The following is a 16,493-nucleotide window of genomic DNA, read 5'->3' on the forward strand; positions in this document are numbered from 1 at the left end:
GTGCTGTCTTGCGAAGAACCGTTACCGTAACCGGGCATCGTTTCGGAAGACTGACGGGGGCAGCGCTGCGACTCCCAAAAGCCAACTGCATATGCCTTCGCCGTGTAGTATATTCACGTATGTACAAGTGGGAGCCAGTGCACGTGACCTGAATATGATCATGACGTAACCAGGAGAAACAAAGAGATTGTCATCTTTCGTGCAACACCCCCACCAACTTAAGAGGCTTAGGATGCATAATATAGTTCTCAACTAGTTTTTGGATTTTTAAACACCATGTTTTGTTACTTGAATGGTAAAAAAAAAAAAGGGGGGGGGGCCGTACGCCTCTAAGAAGTGTAGACGAGGAATGATAAGTTTTACGGACTTACATAAGCATGTTCCGTTCCTGCCTTGGTGCCTGACTGAGTGTCAGGCACTTCAGGCTGCTATCGGTTATCAGAATTTTTCGAAAACATCTTGCCCCACCAAAGGCGACTCCCCCACCTTCCAACGTTCTGATACCAAACCAAGGCGCAGCAGCTGGTTCTCGCCTCCGCCATCATTCTCCGTCGGGGACAAATACAGAGAGCATTGTGCCTCTCCCAGCGTCCGGCATCCTTGAGACAACTTTTTCCTTTTCATTCTGTTGTTCTCATCCACATATCGTAATTCAAAATGCCGCCGTCAGCGTCCAAGGAGAAGCGCCTCGCCAAGCGCGCTGCCGAGGGAAAGAAGACTGCCGCCTCGCGGTCCAAGGCCAACTCCAAGAATGCTAGTGCCGCGGGATCCGTGGACGGGGATGCTACTCCCCCCGTCCAGGTCGACGCCAACGGAAACCCGATCGAGTCCGATGAGCCCGCCACCTCGGCCGACAAGATGGACGAGGTCAATCGTCTGGCGGAGCAGATGGACAAGCATGGCCTGTCCGACCGCGTCACTACCGGCGTCCTGGCATCAACTCAAGCCAGTAAGGACGTTAAGGTCACCAGCGTAAGCTTGGTGTTCCACGGCCGTGTCCTGATCACAGATTCCACCCTCGAGCTCACGTTGGGTCGCCGATACGGCTTGTTGGGCGAGAACGGCTGCGGCAAGAGTACGCTCCTGAAGGCTATCGCTGCTCGCGAATACCCCATTCCCGAACACGTCGACATTTACCTCCTTAACGAGGGTGCTCCCCCAACCGACATGGGCGCTCTGGAGTGGGTTGTCAAGGAGGCCGAGCTCGAGATGGAGCGTCTCGACAAGTTGGCCGAGAAGTTGCTTGAGGAGGAGGGTCCCGAGTCCCCCGTCCTGATGGATCTTTACGATGTAAGATCAATCCACGACACTTCCCCCGTGAATAGGCCCAAAACTGACGGCATATGCAGCACATAGATTCTATGGATCCTTCGACCTTCGCCACCCGCGCTGCCCTGATTCTGACTGGTCTCGGGTTCAACAAAGAAACCATCAACAAGAAGACCAAGGACATGTCTGGTGGTTGGAGGATGCGTGTCGCCCTAGGCAAGGCACTCTTTGTCAAGCCGACTCTCCTGCTTCTCGACGACCCAACCGCCCATTTGGATCTTGAGGCCTGTGTGTGGTTAGAGGAGTACCTCAAGAAGTGGAACCGCACCCTTGTGTTGGTGTCTCACTCGCAGGACTTCCTCAATGGCGTCTGCACGAACATGATTGACATGAGGCAAAAGAAGCTTACCTACTACGGCGGCAACTACGACTCGTACGTCAAAACCAGACATGAGCAGGAGACGAACCAGATGAAGGCCTATCACAAACAGCAAGAAGAAATTGCGCACATCAAGAAGTTCATCGCCAGCGCGGGTACATACGCGAACCTGGTCAGGCAGGCTAAATCTCGCCAAAAGATTCTTGACAAGATGGAGGCCGAAGGTTTCATTCAGCCCGTCGTTCCTGACAGGGTTTTTACTTTCCGCTTTGCGGATGTCGAGAAGCTGCCGCCTCCTGTGCTGTCGTTTGACTCGGTCACTTTCTCCTATTCGGGCGATCCCAAGGATGACTTGTACCGCAACATCGACCTTGGTTTCGACATGGACTCGCGTACAGCGCTGGTCGGCCCGAACGGCGTCGGCAAGTCTACGCTTTTGCGCCTGATGACGGGCAAGCTGTCTCCCACCTCGGGTACTGTGACTAGGCACACCCACTTGAAGCTCGGTCTGTACTCGCAACACTCGGCTGAGCAATTGGATCTCACCAAATCCGCCCTCGACTTTGTGCGAGAGAAGTACAAGGACAAGTCGCAGGATGTCCAGTACTGGAGACAGCAGCTCGGACGCTACGGCCTGACAGGAGATGCTCAGACATCTCTTATCGGCACCCTGTCTGCCGGTCAGAGAAGCCGTATTGTTTTCGCCCTGCTGGCCATCGAGGGGCCCAACATGTTGCTCCTGGACGAGCCCACCAACGGTCTGGATATTCCCACAATCGACAGCTTGGCAGATGCCATCAACGCCTTCAGCGGTGGTGTCATTGTTGTCAGTCACGACTTTAGGTAAGCTATCTTGTTTCCAAAGCACATCACTGGTATGTTTCGAACGGTGACGCTGACGCATTTTCCAGGTTATTGGACAAGATCGCCAAGCAGATCCTCGTGTGCGAGAATCGGACTATCAGGGAATGGGACGGCACCATTGCCGAGTACAAGAACTACCTGAGGAAGAAGATGATCTCCTCAGGCGCTGTTTGAACCGGCTAACGAGGGAGACCTGCGCTTACAAGAGGACGAAAAAAAAAGGAAGAGGTAGAGACGACTTCGCCATTGGTGCGCATCACACTAGGTGCGGTGTAAGGCCGCCGGACGGTTAAAGGGGGGTCGCTCGGGGGTGTCCAAGATTGCATGGAGCGCTTCGAGCAGTGAAGAAGGGGTTGAATCAGTATAGCGGCGGCCATCTGGGCATGCTTGATGCCTCTTGGATGAGCTACACTCTGATCCTCGCCTTGTTTCACACACTTCCTCCATTCTTTAGTGTAGATGTGTCTCGGTTCTCAATACACTGGGTGATGACGGAATTGGAAGTTGACCATTAGAATAAGACGTTCGCGTTTTTATATACATTCACACTTAAAGCAACGTAGATGTGGAGAATACGGGTCTAGAATTGTTGGTGCCGCAACGACCTAAGACGTCATGTCCTTGATCATTTTCATCCCTTCCGTTCTTCATTGCCTCGTTCCGTTGGCAGTGGTTGGGTGGCTCGATTGTGTATTGGCTTGAATACTCGAGGAAGTAACGGGTGAGTGGAGACCGTTGGACTCCCCGCTTCCCCAAGGTCCAGAGCCGAATGTGGGTCCCAAGCGCAACCCAGCCAAGCTGAAGTAATCCGTAATCTGTACTCCGTACGCGATGGATTTCCGTCGAGGTGCCCGGGGGAGAAGGGTACGTCAGGGTCGCGTGTATGTAATCTATACTGTACCAAGTTTAAAGTGTAGGTACTCAGTCCAACTGCTTAGAAACCGGTATTCCAGTAAGAACATGCATTCCCGCAGATCCACGCCCCGAATTTTACAGGTGTCTGGGGTCGTTTGAGCTGCTGCGTGATATGTGTATGTACAGTACATACATACATACGCAGTACGCGGCTATGGATTATTTGCTGTGTGAAACCATGACATAGCGATCATCAGCCGCCAACGATCGTCCCGGATTTGGGCATACTAGTAGCCAGACGGCGGTAACTCAAGTTTCGGCTTCTGCCCGTTCTGGTTGGTTCGAGGCCCGGAACGACGGACGGGCGAAACAGGGCTTTGATGGAAATGTAGGTGCACGCACCAATTTCTGGTCCCAGCGGGTAATTGGCATGAAAGATGGATCGTTCCTGACCTGCAGGGGAGGGGTGCTGTTAAGGCGTTACTGCTTTGCGTCTAGTTACTTGGATGTCCTCAGGAGCAGAACCACAGTCGAAGCATAGTCCAGATGAGAGAGAAACGTCCTCGGAGCTTCAAGGAAGCGCTCCCAGTATCCGGTATCCAGTGTTCAAGTATCATTGCACTTTATGTAGTCCTAGATGGTCGAGTCGTGGTGAAGAGAGGTGCAGCGGATGCACGTAGCCGGGTCGATGCACTAACAGAAGGCAGGGGTAAGCATAGCAGGGGCTGACGTTCTTGTGGAGTGGCACTTACTTTGCTCAATCGGTAGGCCGGGTGGATCGCCTGATGGACCACCTTCGCGAGAGGTGCGAGAAAGCGGGTGTCGAAGGGGCATTTGGGGGAGAAAGACTCTGCACGGCACACCAACGCAGCGAGGGATGTGGCCAAATCGAGGGAAGCGCTGGAGCCTGGCCCTCGGACTCCCAACCAACAAAACCATCCAGTCCGCACCCTCTTCCGCGCATCAGCATCACCACCACCACCACACCCTTTCATCTCAGCATCGCCGGCAGCGCCGCCCGTCAACACCTGGGGCCTGACCCCGAGTTCCTTCGACTGTCCATTTCGGTGATTCGCCTGTCCTGCTTGTTGCAGCTGCAACCGTGCCCAGGACAACGCCACCACGTACCATCAAGGGCGACACCGTGATTGCCCGCCACGTCGCGAATTCGGCCGATGCATCGGAGACGTCCTCGTTGACCTCGAAATCGAGCGCGACGGCCGCCAAAATCCGACGTGTCTTTGCAGCGTTGCCCTTTTTCCATCCGACCCGCGCCGCTCGAGTCTGCTCGAGGCAAAGCTTGCATTAAACCCAACTGCGTCGCCGTCGATAGCATCAGGGGGGCCTACTCGATTGAAGGTGTCAATTCCGTGCAGTGACTCCAGACGTGAACCGCACCACCCGAGCACTTTCGATGGGCTCGCATAAACTGTAAAAGCAACGAGTAACTTGCTGCGGAACAGCCCAGGGTGATCGGAGGTGGTCGCCTTAACAATGGATCACTTTTCCACCGTACTGCAGCGACCGCCTCATTTCGATGAGGATGGCAGCAACGGAGCCGTCGGAAGCGGTGCGGATCGAGGTCCACGCGGGGGTTTGCGCGACATCCTGAACCCGGTGAGCTCAACAACACAGGCCCCGGGAACACCTGGGGCGTCTGCGCCGCCTCGACCGCAGCCGTCGTTCAGCTTGCGATCCCCTACCCAACAGCCCGACTACCACCGTCCAAATGCCTACACCGCCTCGCCATCAACGATAGGAAACCAGCCGTCGGGATCCCGCTCAATTCTCAACAATCCCTTTGGATCCGCGCCCGCACCGTCACTGCCGCCACCGTTGCAAGCTCCACCAAGCGTCGGGTCGGCGACGGCACCATCAGGCCTGCAACATCCGCCCCGGTCGCCATTGCACGCGCCTCCGACGTATTATTCTCAAGACACCCGGGATCGTGACTCGATGCGCGAAAAATCCGGAACCGGGGGTTTCTACGATCCAACGACTGACCATAATCGAGAGCATAATCGTGAGCGTGAGCGCAGGGTTTCGGAAACCGGTTCCTGGCACACCAGTGCGCAAACCTCTCCGCCAAAGGTAAGCAAAGGCAATCTCAATTTTTGGGAAACTCCCCAACGCCATTGCCAGGCACCACGCCTCTCCCACTTTCCTTTGTCTCCCAAGTCATTCCCTACCCCATCACCATCTCCCGCAGATTGTCAGAACCCCCTTTTCACCTTATTTCTGGCCAACCTCCAATTACTGGTGGTGCGCCAAAACACACCCAATTATTTTCAACGCGCAACGGAACGTGACTTTCGCCCTTCCCATCGAACCGCTCCACCCGCCTCTTCTCTTCCGTTCGATCTTACTAACGCGAACTTCTTTCATTCGACGCAACGTTAGCCTCGCGACTCATACAATTACTCGCCACCTTCCACGGAGTACTACAACAACGGGGCGTACGGCTCCTCAACAACAGCACCTTATCGATCTCGAAGTCCCGTCGCGCCTTCTCGACAATCTCCAGCGGTGGGACCTGCCAGCCCATCAACTCGACCGCCCGTCATCACGTCCCCAAGTTTGAGGCATATCCAGATGCCGAGCGCAACGTCCAACGGAGCTGCCTCATCGGCGTTGCCGGCGCTGGCACGGACCGAGTCCCCAGCACCCTCCTCAACTAAGACCCCTGCCGCAAGTGTAAGTTTTCCATCGGCCGTTCTGTTTGTTGATACTCGCTGACAGTGCAAGAAGACGCCGAGTCGCGCAGCGGGCGTCATGTCCTTTTCCAACATCCTCTCGAGTTCCGAGCCATTCCCGAAACCTCGACCGACCTCGCCGATTCTCGTGGACGATACACCAGTGGTGACAGAGAGACCGGAGAAGGGGGAGAAAGAGAAGAAGCAGTCCCGCAAGAGCATCAAGACCTCGCGTAATTCGGACATTCGGAGCGCGGACTCGACCCCCAAGATGCCCCGCAGGCCGGCGCCGCCCAAGGCCGACCTGACCGCATCAGCACGGGTTGCGGTCAAGAGGTCGGCCAACGGCCTGCCCAAGCACAAGGTCTTCTCTGCCGAAAAGGAAAAGAAGATCCGAGAACTCATGGAGCAATTCGACGCCGACGACGTCGACGAGACAGATTTTGAAGACGAATTCCAAGCATGGAAAGAACGCGCCCAACGCCGCCGGCAGGAAATGAACCGTCGAGATATCGCCCAGCGTCGAGCCCGGCGGCGCGACTACGCCCGCATTGAGGTCGAGAAGCTTCAAGCACTTGCCGACCTCGGTAAGGGACGCTACTACGAGCTCAACTACGACGAAGCGCTCCAGGAGGTGAGGGAACAGGAGCTGTTCGCCGAGAAAGAGCGGAAGAAAGACATGCAGCGCAAGAGGCGGCGTGAGAAGTCGATGGCGACAACCATGGATCAACGGGCCGCAGCACTGGCAAGAGCTTCCGCCGCACAGGACGAGGCCGAACGTCAAAAGTATATGCGTGAGGCGGAGCGTGCGAACAAGAAGGTTCAGCAAACCAAGTATATCCTTCAGAAAGGCCTCAAGGGTCCCGCGCGCAACCTTGGCCCAATCGAACCGAACCTCGAAGGTGGCACCATGGCGACTTTCTCCGCCGAGAACATGGAACCAGGCAAGACAAAAGGCAAGGGCCGAGCTGGAGGCAGGCTCAAGAAATCGAAGGAGCAGAAGCAAGCCGAAAAGGAATCTGCCGAAGCTGCCCAAGCCGCGCTGGATGCTGGTGAAGAACTTCCAAGCAAGGAAGAGACGGCCAAGATCCGCATCAAGTTCAGCAAGTCAAAGGGAACCAAGGACGACGCCGACAAGGAGAACAAGGACGTCAAGGAACCCAAGGACAAGGAGCGAGCTGCCGATGAACCAAAGGATTCGCTCGAGACCAAGTTCCAGTCCAAGGGGTTCAATCAAATATACGACCAGATTTGGCGCGACCTGGCAAGGAAAGATGTGAACAAGGTATTCAGGCTTGCTACTGATTCCTACTCAACCAAGGCGTCCAATCTCAAGAAGACTGCCATCCTGGCGTCCAAGGAAGCGAAGCGGTGGCAACTCAAGACCAACAAGGGCACCAAGGACCTGCAGGCGCGTGCTAAGCGTGTCATGCGTGACATGATGGGCTTCTGGAAGCGGAACGAGCGTGAAGAGCGTGACCTGCGCAAGGCTGCTGAGAAACAGGAGCTTGAGAACGCTCGGAAGGAGGAAGCCGATCGCGAAGCTGCCCGCCAGAAGAGGAAACTCAACTTCCTCATTTCGCAGACCGAGCTGTACTCTCACTTCATCGGCAAGAAGATCAAGACGAGCGAGGTCGAGCGTAGCACCGATCATCCTGATGTGGCCACGGATGACAAGGACAGGATCCCAGAGCACGCCCTCGACATTGAGGAGCCCACCGGTCCTGTTGGCGCCAAAGTCACCAATTTCGATAGCCTGGATTTTGATGCCGAGGATGAGTCGACGCTCCGCGCCGCCGCCATGGCCAATGCACAGAATGCCATTGCCGAGGCCCAGAAGAAGGCACGCGACTTCAACAAGGACGAAGCCAACCTCGACGAGGATGGAGAGATGAACTTCCAGAACCCCACTGGTATGGGCGACGTCGAGATCGAGCAACCCAAGCTGCTCAATTGCCAGCTCAAGGAGTACCAGCTCAAGGGTCTCAACTGGCTTGTCAACTTGTACGAGCAGGGCATCAACGGCATTCTTGCCGACGAGATGGGTCTTGGCAAGACGGTGCAGTCGATATCCGTCATGGCCTACCTGGCTGAGAGATACGACATCTGGGGCCCCTTCCTTGTCGTCGCCCCTGCATCAACCCTGCACAACTGGCAGCAAGAGATCACCAAGTTTGTGCCCGAGTTCAAGGTGCTTCCCTACTGGGGTACCGCGGCAGACCGTAAGGTGCTGCGCAAGTTCTGGGATCGCAAACATTCGACCTACAAAAAGGACGCCCCGTTCCATGTCATGATTACCTCTTACCAGCTCGTCGTCTCCGATGTCGCATACTTCCAGAAGATGAAGTGGCAGTACATGATTTTGGACGAGGCACAGGCTATCAAGAGCTCACAGAGCTCGCGGTGGAAGTGCCTGTTGGGTTTCCACTGTCGAAACAGGTTGTTGCTGACGGGTACCCCCATCCAGAACAACATGCAGGAACTTTGGGCGCTCCTTCACTTTATCATGCCGTCGCTGTTTGACTCCCACGACGAGTTCAGCGAGTGGTTCTCCAAGGACATTGAGTCCCACGCCCAAAGCAACACCAAGCTGAATGAGGATCAGCTCAAACGTCTGCACATGATCTTGAAGCCGTTCATGCTCCGCCGCGTCAAGAAGCATGTCCAAAAAGAACTCGGCGACAAGATCGAGATCGACGTGTTCTGCGACCTCACGTACCGCCAGCGGGCCATGTACTCGAGTCTGCGGAATCAGATTAGCATCATGGACCTCATAGAGAAGGCGACCCTCGGCGACGATGACTCGGCTAGCCTCATGAACCTCGTCATGCAGTTCCGCAAGGTCTGCAACCACCCAGATCTCTTTGAGCGCGCTGATACCTCGTCGCCTTTCTCCTGTGGCTATTTTGCCGAGACAGCTTCGTTCGTTCGGGAGGGGACAAATGTCACTGTGGGCTACTCTACGCGCAGCTTGATTGAATACGAACTGCCTCGTCTCGTCTGGCGTGATGGCGGGCGATTGCACAAAGCGGGACCTGACAATACGACCGCCGGTTTCCGCAGCAAGTACCTGGACCATTTGATGAACATCTGGACGCCCGACAACGTTCGCGATAGCCTGGAGGGCACCGACAACTTTTCATGGCTGCGCTTTGCCGACACCAGCTTGCAAGAAGTTTCCCGTGCCGGCCATCAGGATATCTTCGCTCGCGCGGTAGATCTTGCCACGAAGAAGAACCGGTTGGCGGAGATGAAAATCGTGTACAGCGAGCCCGAGGACCAGAACTGGACTCCCGCACACGCACTATTCCAGATCTGCGAGCGCGAAGACCGCAAGCCACTGGCAGAGATTACCGAGCAAGGGGTGATGGGTGACCTCATGAACGTGGCGCGCTCTACATTCCGTAATCTCGGGCTCAGTCGCCTTGAACAGGCGGCACGAGTGCGCGCCACTGCGCCGCCCATCGACGTTTCGTGCGACAGCCGCGGCTCAGTTATTGAGCGTGAGAACGTCCTGTTCAACGCACCCATGCGCAAGGCGCTGTTCGGCCCGACACCCACCGAGGCCAAGGCTTTCGTTACTGAGAAGGTTCCTATGGAGTTGTATCCGGCCCCTGCTCTGTTGCCAGCCCCGGACAATGAGAAGCAGAGATTCACCAACATCACGGTGCCATCCATGCGCCGGTTTGTCACCGATTCTGGCAAGCTAGCCAAATTGGATGAGCTCTTACGCCAGTTGAAGGAGGGCGGCCACCGTGTCCTTCTCTACTTCCAGATGACCCGAATGATCGATCTGATGGAGGAATACCTCACGTATCGCAATTACAAGTACTGCCGTCTTGACGGTTCTACGAAGCTCGAAGACAGACGTGATACTGTCGCCGACTTCCAGACCCGGCCGGAGATCTTCATCTTCCTGCTCTCCACTCGCGCGGGCGGACTCGGTATCAACCTTACCACCGCCGACACGGTCATCTTCTATGACTCGGATTGGAACCCGACGATCGACTCCCAGGCCATGGACCGCGCCCATCGTCTCGGCCAGACAAAGCAAGTCACTGTTTACCGGCTCATCACACGCGGCACCATCGAGGAGCGTATCCGGAAGCGCGCCATGCAGAAGGAGGAGGTTCAGCGCGTCGTCATTACGGGCGGTTCGTCGGCGGGTGGCGGCGGCGTCGACTTCTCGGGCCGTAGGTTGCCCGAGAACCGCAACCGCGACATCGCCATGTGGCTCGCAGACGACGAGCAGGCCGAGATGATCGAGCGGCGTGAGAAGGAGCTGCTCGAAAGTGGCGAGTATGACAAGATACAGAAGAAGCGCGGTGGCAAGCGCAAGCGTGGTGGCGACGGAGCGGCAGCACTCAGTCTGGATGATATGTACCACGAAGGTAAGTCACCTCTTTTTGGTATTCTTCGATTCGCTCTCAGAAGGTCACGAGCTGACATGGCATCTTGCGTTTAACAGGCGAGGGTCACTTCGACGATAATAAGGCCTCAGGCACGGTGACTCCTACAGGTGCGGATGACGGACGCGCCGGCAAGCGCAAGAAGATGGGCAGCAAGAAGGCCAAGACGACAAAACAGCGGCTGGCCATTGCCGACGGCGAGATCGACCTCTGACCCAAATGTGTTGGTGCGGTGCGGATACGGTGAGAATGTGATGGTTAATGAAGGCATCACTCGGCAGCACACACCCCGCCTTCTTGATCCCAACAAGCAGTCACAGCATTGCGGCGATGCGGGGCCTGGAAGAGAGTGATTGGTGATTTTGGTTGCGTGTAAGAATATAAGAGTACAGCGGGCTGGCGTTGACGTTACCGGGGTTGTGTGGTTGTCTCCTTCCTTTCAGTTCTACTCAAAGACAGGTTGGAAGACAAAACAAGAGTACAAAGGACCAAACAAAAGGCATTGCTTTTCTTTTTTCTTTTTTTTTCTGTTGTTGGGTGGGAGAAGGAATGGATCGCCTGGACTGGGGGGGGGGGGGGGCATGTTTGGGGGCTGACCTGACAGGAGAGAATGGGGCGGGGGGCAGAAAGGGGGGTACCTGAGCGAGACGGGTAACGGACAGCACGGCAACTACGAGGGCTCTCTTTCATTCTTCCTGTTCAATTTCCTCTTAGCTTAGATCAATGGTAGCAAGTACAGGTCTTGGTTGTATATCTGAAGCCACGGTTTGTTCGCGGATCGTTCTCGGGTCACCCTTTGATACGATCAGTGACCAGGGGCTCGCCTCCGCGGGGTCCACTTCCTCGATGGCAGGTCAAAAGGAATTCGACCACGTATTTCTCTAGTTTCTGCTCAGAATATCAACACGCATGATAAGTGATACGTGCACTAAGCAACATTCTGCAGCAAAGTCAAAACCTCGCCCTCCGGAAACCGACTGCCCAATCCCTTCCCTGCTCCGGGACGGAGACTCCTCTGGAATAAGTAGTGCCGCGGCTGAAGTCACGACAGCCTGCAAACAAATACGATGCACCGGCGTATGTGTTCTCGCAAATGCTTCCGCCTGAGCGACGTCACCGACGGCCAAGAACCCGCACGTTGGTCAAGAATCGACGGAGAGGTGCGGGCATGGGGCGACGGATGGCTCTGCAGGTGGGCAGGTCAGCGCTGGCGGCGCTACGGCCGTGGTCATGATTCCGATGGATAAAAGGGGGCCGGTTTTCCCTAGGGAGAGAGAGCCCGGCCCCTCGCAGGACGTCGACGGTGCGGGTACGGCCGGGAAAGTCTAGCGCATGGAGAGCGCGGGCACATGGGAAAAGGAGCTCTTGCTGCCGCTGGGCAAGGGTGCGAGGGCGGTCGGGGTGGCGGAGCCGGTCGGAGGGTTGGTGGCTTGTGGTGATGGTGCTAAGGATGGCAAATCTGAGGTGGTGTCAAGCTCCGTAGATGACGACTTGTGATCTGCTGCCGGGATCATCTCCCTCATCTTTCCCTTGAGGAGGGACGGTCGGACGCCCGCACCGCTGCCGCGGGCACCGTCGTGTGGCATGCTCCCGCGCGGCGCCTACGGCTCGAGAGCATCCACATCGGAGCCCGGATCGGGGTGTGCGGATTCCTTCTGCTGCGCTTCCGACTCGCCTCCTTGGTTCGTTGGCTGCCGTTCGACCCTGGCCCACGAGGTGGCGGATGAGGAAGACGAAGGGCCGGCTGGAGGGGCGAGACGGGGCCGGACGGGCACCTTATCCTGTTGGTGGTTGCCGAGTTCTTCATTGAAGTTGGCGGCGGTGTCCCGCAGCACGGTGTAGATCCATTGGCCAAGAATGAAGCTTGCCGCGCCAAGGCCCCAGGTAAACAGGGCAGCGCCCGACGTGAGGACTAAGATGGGGATCAGGACGAGGAGGGCAATGCCAATGCAGAAAAGAGTCCCGAAGAGAAAAACGGTGGAAAAGGCGGAGAGGACAGAGAAGACAAAGGCCAAGAAGCAAAGGACAGGAAATGCGGAGAAGACAGCCTGGGTGAGGATGAAGCCCTGATGGAGGTCAGTGAACAGATCTGGTACAGTAATTACATAGATAGTTGGGGTTGTTGGGATCGGGTGAAGGACATACAAAACGCATGGGCCGCGTGGTTGCGAATTCCTTGGTCTTTGTATATGCGTCCTCACGAGAGGCTGGAGGCATGATGCGGTCGACCTGGCGTTGAGCGAAGTCGAGCACGCTGGCCGCAACCGTACCGAGACTCATGATGGGCGTGTTGTGGGCGCGTCTTCGGTCAGGCATGAGGTGTTGAGCACAATTGGTTGATTAGACGAGAGTTGACCAGAACCTGTCAATCTTTTGGGTGCTGTCCGAGAAGAAGAGCGCAGGATCTCCTCGTCGAGGTAGAACGCTACTCTGGGAAAACAAAAAAAAAATTTGGTGAATTGAGAGCTCGGCTGTTGGGGGTGTTGTCGAAGAAATGTGCATGGTGGCTGCCAGCCAAGGCGACGCCCACTGACGACGATAAACTGAATGCCGGAAGGTGGGATCATCAGCTCAACAGCAGCAGGCGCACATCTGCTGTCAGGGACCCCCAGGTGGGACCAAGTTCTGCTTGGTGTCCCGCCATTCCGTGCCCTGCCGGATTTGGAAATTACAGGGGTTGTTTTGAACAAGCAAACTGGAGTTCGCCGCATACTCCAGGTCAACAACTCATCAAATTGCACAATTTGGCGGTTTCTTCTCTGGGCCTGCTGTGACGCTTACTACATCTAGTCATGAGCCGCGACATATTTTTGACTTGCTGATCACGCTGGGGTGTGTGTGCGATGCACAAAAAGTCCTGGTGGCTCATCATGCCTCGTTTGTGTTCTTCCGACGGAAATCCGGGTTACACTTGCTGGCGTTTTGCTGCAAAAAGAATATGGAGGCATATATACCTGGCCCCTCTACAATCGAGTTCGCTCCCTCGACGTCAGTGACCCCGGCTCTCCTCACACGGCAGCCTTTCGGAACCTGACGGGCCCGACACAAGCAATCCACTTTGGCAGCTCTCGGCCGGAAGACGTCAACATGTGCAACAAATACCGTCTGGTCCATGAATGTGGCCACTGGAGTGCCAAAACGAGAAGTGTGTGTTCCCAGGCCCAAGCTCAGCACAACCGGAGACGGCGGCCTCGCGACGGCGAGTGCCTTAATGTTTGCTGGCTACTAGATGAGCACCTGCAACTGAAGTGCCGAGATTGCCATAGGAAATGGAGGAAAGCGCAGGCCGCCAATTTTGAGAGCCGCAGAAAGCAGGCGTTGCACTTGGCGCAGAAGTATCCCAGCATCAAGCAAGCCATCCACGACAGGTATGTTGAAGAGAAGAGCTACTTTGTGCACAAGCTCCCCCAATGGGAGGCAGAAACGGAGAGCATGTCGGGGCCGAGCGTCTATAACCGGTATCCCGCCGAGATTGAGAGGGCCTACTCCGGATTCGTTGACCTTTTTCGCCGGATGAAAGAGGAGTTGGAGAACAAGGAAGCTGCCGAAAGCAACCAGACCGGCTACCAAAGTGACGGGAGCACCTGCCCGGGATCGTATCCCCAGTCCAGCAACTCCGGTTCCACCTGCCCGGGATCCTACAGCGCCGGGGGAAGCAGCAAAGGCTCCGACAGGGGACACAGCAGGTCGGGCCGCGGCGCAGGAAGCACGCCATCCGGAAGCCAATCCAGAAGAAGGTCTGCGACCCAATCGGGCCCGGCACTCGAACAAGAAGAAGAAGAAGAGGTTGGAGGGAGCAGCAGTTCCTGGGCCCGGAGCAGCAGCCACGGTCAGGAGAGTGATCCTTACGATAGGAGAAGAGGCTGGACTGAGGATGACCTCTCCACCTGGTTTCAGCGGGCGCGGCCGTGAATCGTAATGTGGTAATTAGTTCCAGGAACAAGGTTTGGGATGACGATGGCGGACCCATTCAGCGACAATGTCGACAGGACCGTGATCCCAACGGTACGAACGTTTTGGTCATTCAAACCCGGTGACACTCAGGGTCACAGACAGACCGCCCAGGAACTAGCTCGCTCTAAATTCATCAGATGGGAAGCGCCGGCTCGCTGGAAGCTGGTCGACACAAGGAGTCGCCCATCGGCAATATTTCTGCTCTTGGCATTCTGCAATTGCTCGAGATCATCAAGGGTTGAGAGGTTTTATCGAATCAAAGCTCGAGCCGAGTTACTCTCTTTGTTGGCAGTTCAGCTGCTGCGGATTTATAATAGACATAATATTGATAATAAAGGAGGAAGCTGGTCTACCTTCATTGAGCGCTTTACTAATTATACATAGCATTGAATTCTCAAATAAACAGAAACAGTCACCGGTGACCCCTTTTTGACGCAGTGGGTGTTCTCGTATGGACGGAGTCTCGAAGTTGACTGTGTAAGAGGTGTGTTGTTGTTGGCCTAGTTACGATTCCTACCTATTGAGTTAATGGTCTGAACCGAGGCGACAAGATGGACTTACCCTCGCGTATGAACAGCGTGCTGTCACAGTGGAAAGGACACCGGCCGACTAGCTGAAACCAGACACGTACACAGTCGGATTGGACTTGAACAGATCGGGAGGACGAAGGACGGAAGAGAAGACGTCCCATGCCTAGGTCCTCAAAAAGTACCGTACTACCTTGCACTTTCAAGCCCACCATGACCATGTTCGTCACCACATGGGCATTGCCCATATGACAACTCGATAAAACCCTTGATAGGATTAGCTTCTTTTAAAAGTTACTGACCCCTCGAAGCTTGGTTTTCCGGGCTGATTATTAGTGTGATTCGATGGGTCTTACAATGAAGAACTCGCTCATTGTGGATGGTCATGTAATTAGCAGTTCCATAAACCATATCTTTCATTATTTCCCAACCTTATTCAACCCCAAGTTACCTGCGGCTACCGCTCTATATTTCCCTTCGACTCACAGCCTGACCGACGGTTGCTCGTTCGTATTAATATGGATATTGTAGTATATCCATGGTTCAAGAAAGCCAACCTTTCAGCGCAGCTGCAATCTCGTGATTACGGCAATGCGGGCATCACTGGATAGAGTGAACCGAAACAAAGCAAAAGTAGAACTTTTTTTGCCAGGCTGACCCATTCCTGGCCACCTGGATCACCTTGTTTGTTTCTTGAGTGCAGATGGGAACGATGCTTCGCATACTGGGGCAGACCTGGAGCATATAATGGCCAGGAGCAATGCCTCTCCTCCTCCCGAGCGTTCGACAGCAATCACCCTATAACACTCACTACCCAACACTCCACTCAGCTCCCTTTCTGGCTTGCCTTCAAGTTCACCAGCTCAGCCCTGAAGCTATAGACCGGGGCGCTCTCATCACCACCATCACTACCGCCAAAAAAAAGCACCCCCCTGAACCACAAAGGATCCCCCCCTGCATTGCCAAAATGTGCCAATCATACTTGATCTTACACAAATGCTGTCACACCTCTGAGGAGATCGTTCTGTGCAAGAAGGCCCAAAAGAGCAAGAAGAGCAAGTCGAGCTCACCCTGCACGGTCGTTCAGGATCCGAGCCTCTGCAAGCCCAACATGGACATATGCAAGGACTGCGAGAAATCCAAGAGGCAGTGCCACAAGGAGTGGGATAAGAGGTGGGAGAAGATCCTCAAGATTGCCAAGGAGATCAAGGAAGTCCACGCGGAAATGGCGGCCCTCAAAAAGACATACGAGAAGTCGGCCGGGATCTTCTTGGACACGTGGTTCAATGACCCCGACGTGGGTAGAGATACCTACTGGGACCTATACCGCCAGCAGTTGGATGAGTATTATGAGAGGGGGAAGAAGAAGCTCTCCGACTGGTACAACGTGTACGACCCGAATGCCTACGCAGCCATCCAGGGCGGTAGCTCCCGCGGCGGGAGCAGCAGCAGCAAGCACAAGAAATGAGCGGAGGATGTGGTACTCTGGCGGGCGGGGGGAAGGGGAGGGTTCCTTATGGTCGTACATCACGTTGCTTACTTG

At 55.4% G+C, this 16,493-nt stretch overlaps 6 protein-coding genes across 6 annotated transcripts; 5 read left to right on the forward strand and 1 right to left on the reverse strand.

Moving 5' to 3' along the window:
* The first annotated feature begins 479 nt into the window (after positions 1 to 479).
* On the forward strand, positions 480 to 2,730 carry MYCTH_2301840 (uncharacterized protein). Its single transcript, XM_003661871.1, has 3 exons — positions 480 to 1,290; positions 1,350 to 2,491; positions 2,560 to 2,730. Exons 1-3 carry the CDS (start codon positions 658 to 660, stop codon positions 2,684 to 2,686), a joined length of 1,902 nt encoding a protein of 633 aa, XP_003661919.1. The 5' UTR covers positions 480 to 657; the 3' UTR covers positions 2,687 to 2,730.
* Positions 2,731 to 3,343: 613 nt separating this feature from the next.
* On the forward strand, positions 3,344 to 4,438 carry MYCTH_2109166 (uncharacterized protein; the record flags this gene model as incomplete). The annotated part of the gene is made up of 6 exons (XM_003661872.1): positions 3,344 to 3,376; position 3,425; positions 3,487 to 3,543; positions 3,625 to 3,755; positions 3,866 to 4,076; positions 4,239 to 4,438. The coding sequence occupies 6 exons, from the start codon at positions 3,344 to 3,346 to the stop codon at positions 4,436 to 4,438; spliced, it is 633 nt and encodes a 210-aa protein (XP_003661920.1).
* Positions 4,439 to 4,688: 250 nt separating this feature from the next.
* On the forward strand, positions 4,689 to 10,541 carry MYCTH_2301841 (INO80-like protein). Its single transcript, XM_003661873.1, has 3 exons — positions 4,689 to 5,458; positions 5,768 to 6,061; positions 6,113 to 10,541. The coding sequence occupies exons 1-3, from the start codon at positions 4,862 to 4,864 to the stop codon at positions 10,523 to 10,525; spliced, it is 5,304 nt and encodes a 1,767-aa protein (XP_003661921.1). The 5' UTR covers positions 4,689 to 4,861; the 3' UTR covers positions 10,526 to 10,541.
* A 1,477-nt stretch (positions 10,542 to 12,018) lies between these two features.
* Positions 12,019 to 12,635, reverse strand: MYCTH_2301845 (uncharacterized protein). The gene is made up of 2 exons (XM_003661874.1): positions 12,615 to 12,635; positions 12,019 to 12,535 (listed from the first exon to the last, which is right to left on the reverse strand). Exons 1-2 carry the CDS (start codon positions 12,621 to 12,623, stop codon positions 12,071 to 12,073), a joined length of 474 nt encoding a protein of 157 aa, XP_003661922.1. The 5' UTR covers positions 12,624 to 12,635; the 3' UTR covers positions 12,019 to 12,070.
* Positions 12,636 to 13,556: 921 nt separating this feature from the next.
* On the forward strand, positions 13,557 to 14,665 carry MYCTH_2109169 (uncharacterized protein; the record flags this gene model as incomplete). The annotated part of the gene is made up of 3 exons (XM_003661875.1): positions 13,557 to 14,298; positions 14,407 to 14,474; positions 14,561 to 14,665. The coding sequence occupies 3 exons, from the start codon at positions 13,557 to 13,559 to the stop codon at positions 14,663 to 14,665; spliced, it is 915 nt and encodes a 304-aa protein (XP_003661923.1).
* A 1,252-nt stretch (positions 14,666 to 15,917) lies between these two features.
* Positions 15,918 to 16,418, forward strand: MYCTH_2109170 (uncharacterized protein; the record flags this gene model as incomplete). Its single annotated transcript, XM_003661876.1, has 1 exon — positions 15,918 to 16,418. One exon carries the CDS (start codon positions 15,918 to 15,920, stop codon positions 16,416 to 16,418), a length of 501 nt encoding a protein of 166 aa, XP_003661924.1.
* Positions 16,419 to 16,493: the final 75 nt, after the last annotated feature.

The sequence above is a fragment of the Thermothelomyces thermophilus genome, chromosome 2 (genome assembly GCF_000226095.1).
Source record: "Thermothelomyces thermophilus ATCC 42464 chromosome 2, complete sequence".
Lineage (NCBI taxonomy): Eukaryota > Fungi > Ascomycota > Sordariomycetes > Sordariales > Chaetomiaceae > Thermothelomyces > Thermothelomyces thermophilus.

Excerpts from the sequence above, each read along its gene's own strand:
- MYCTH_2301840 (XM_003661871.1), top strand. The coding sequence starts at position 658 with ATGCCGCCGTCAGCGTCCAAGGAGAAGCGCCTCGCCAAGCGCGCTGCC. Across the intron at positions 1,291-1,349 it reads TCCTGATGGATCTTTACGAT|CACATAGATTCTATGGATCC; the intron begins GTAAGATCAATC and ends CGGCATATGCAG. Across the intron at positions 2,492-2,559 it reads GTTGTCAGTCACGACTTTAG|GTTATTGGACAAGATCGCCA; the intron begins GTAAGCTATCTT and ends CGCATTTTCCAG.
- MYCTH_2301841 (XM_003661873.1), top strand. The coding sequence starts at position 4,862 with ATGGATCACTTTTCCACCGTACTGCAGCGACCGCCTCATTTCGATGAG. Across the intron at positions 5,459-5,767 it reads CGCAAACCTCTCCGCCAAAG|CCTCGCGACTCATACAATTA; the intron begins GTAAGCAAAGGC and ends ACGCAACGTTAG. Across the intron at positions 6,062-6,112 it reads CTAAGACCCCTGCCGCAAGT|AAGACGCCGAGTCGCGCAGC; the intron begins GTAAGTTTTCCA and ends TGACAGTGCAAG.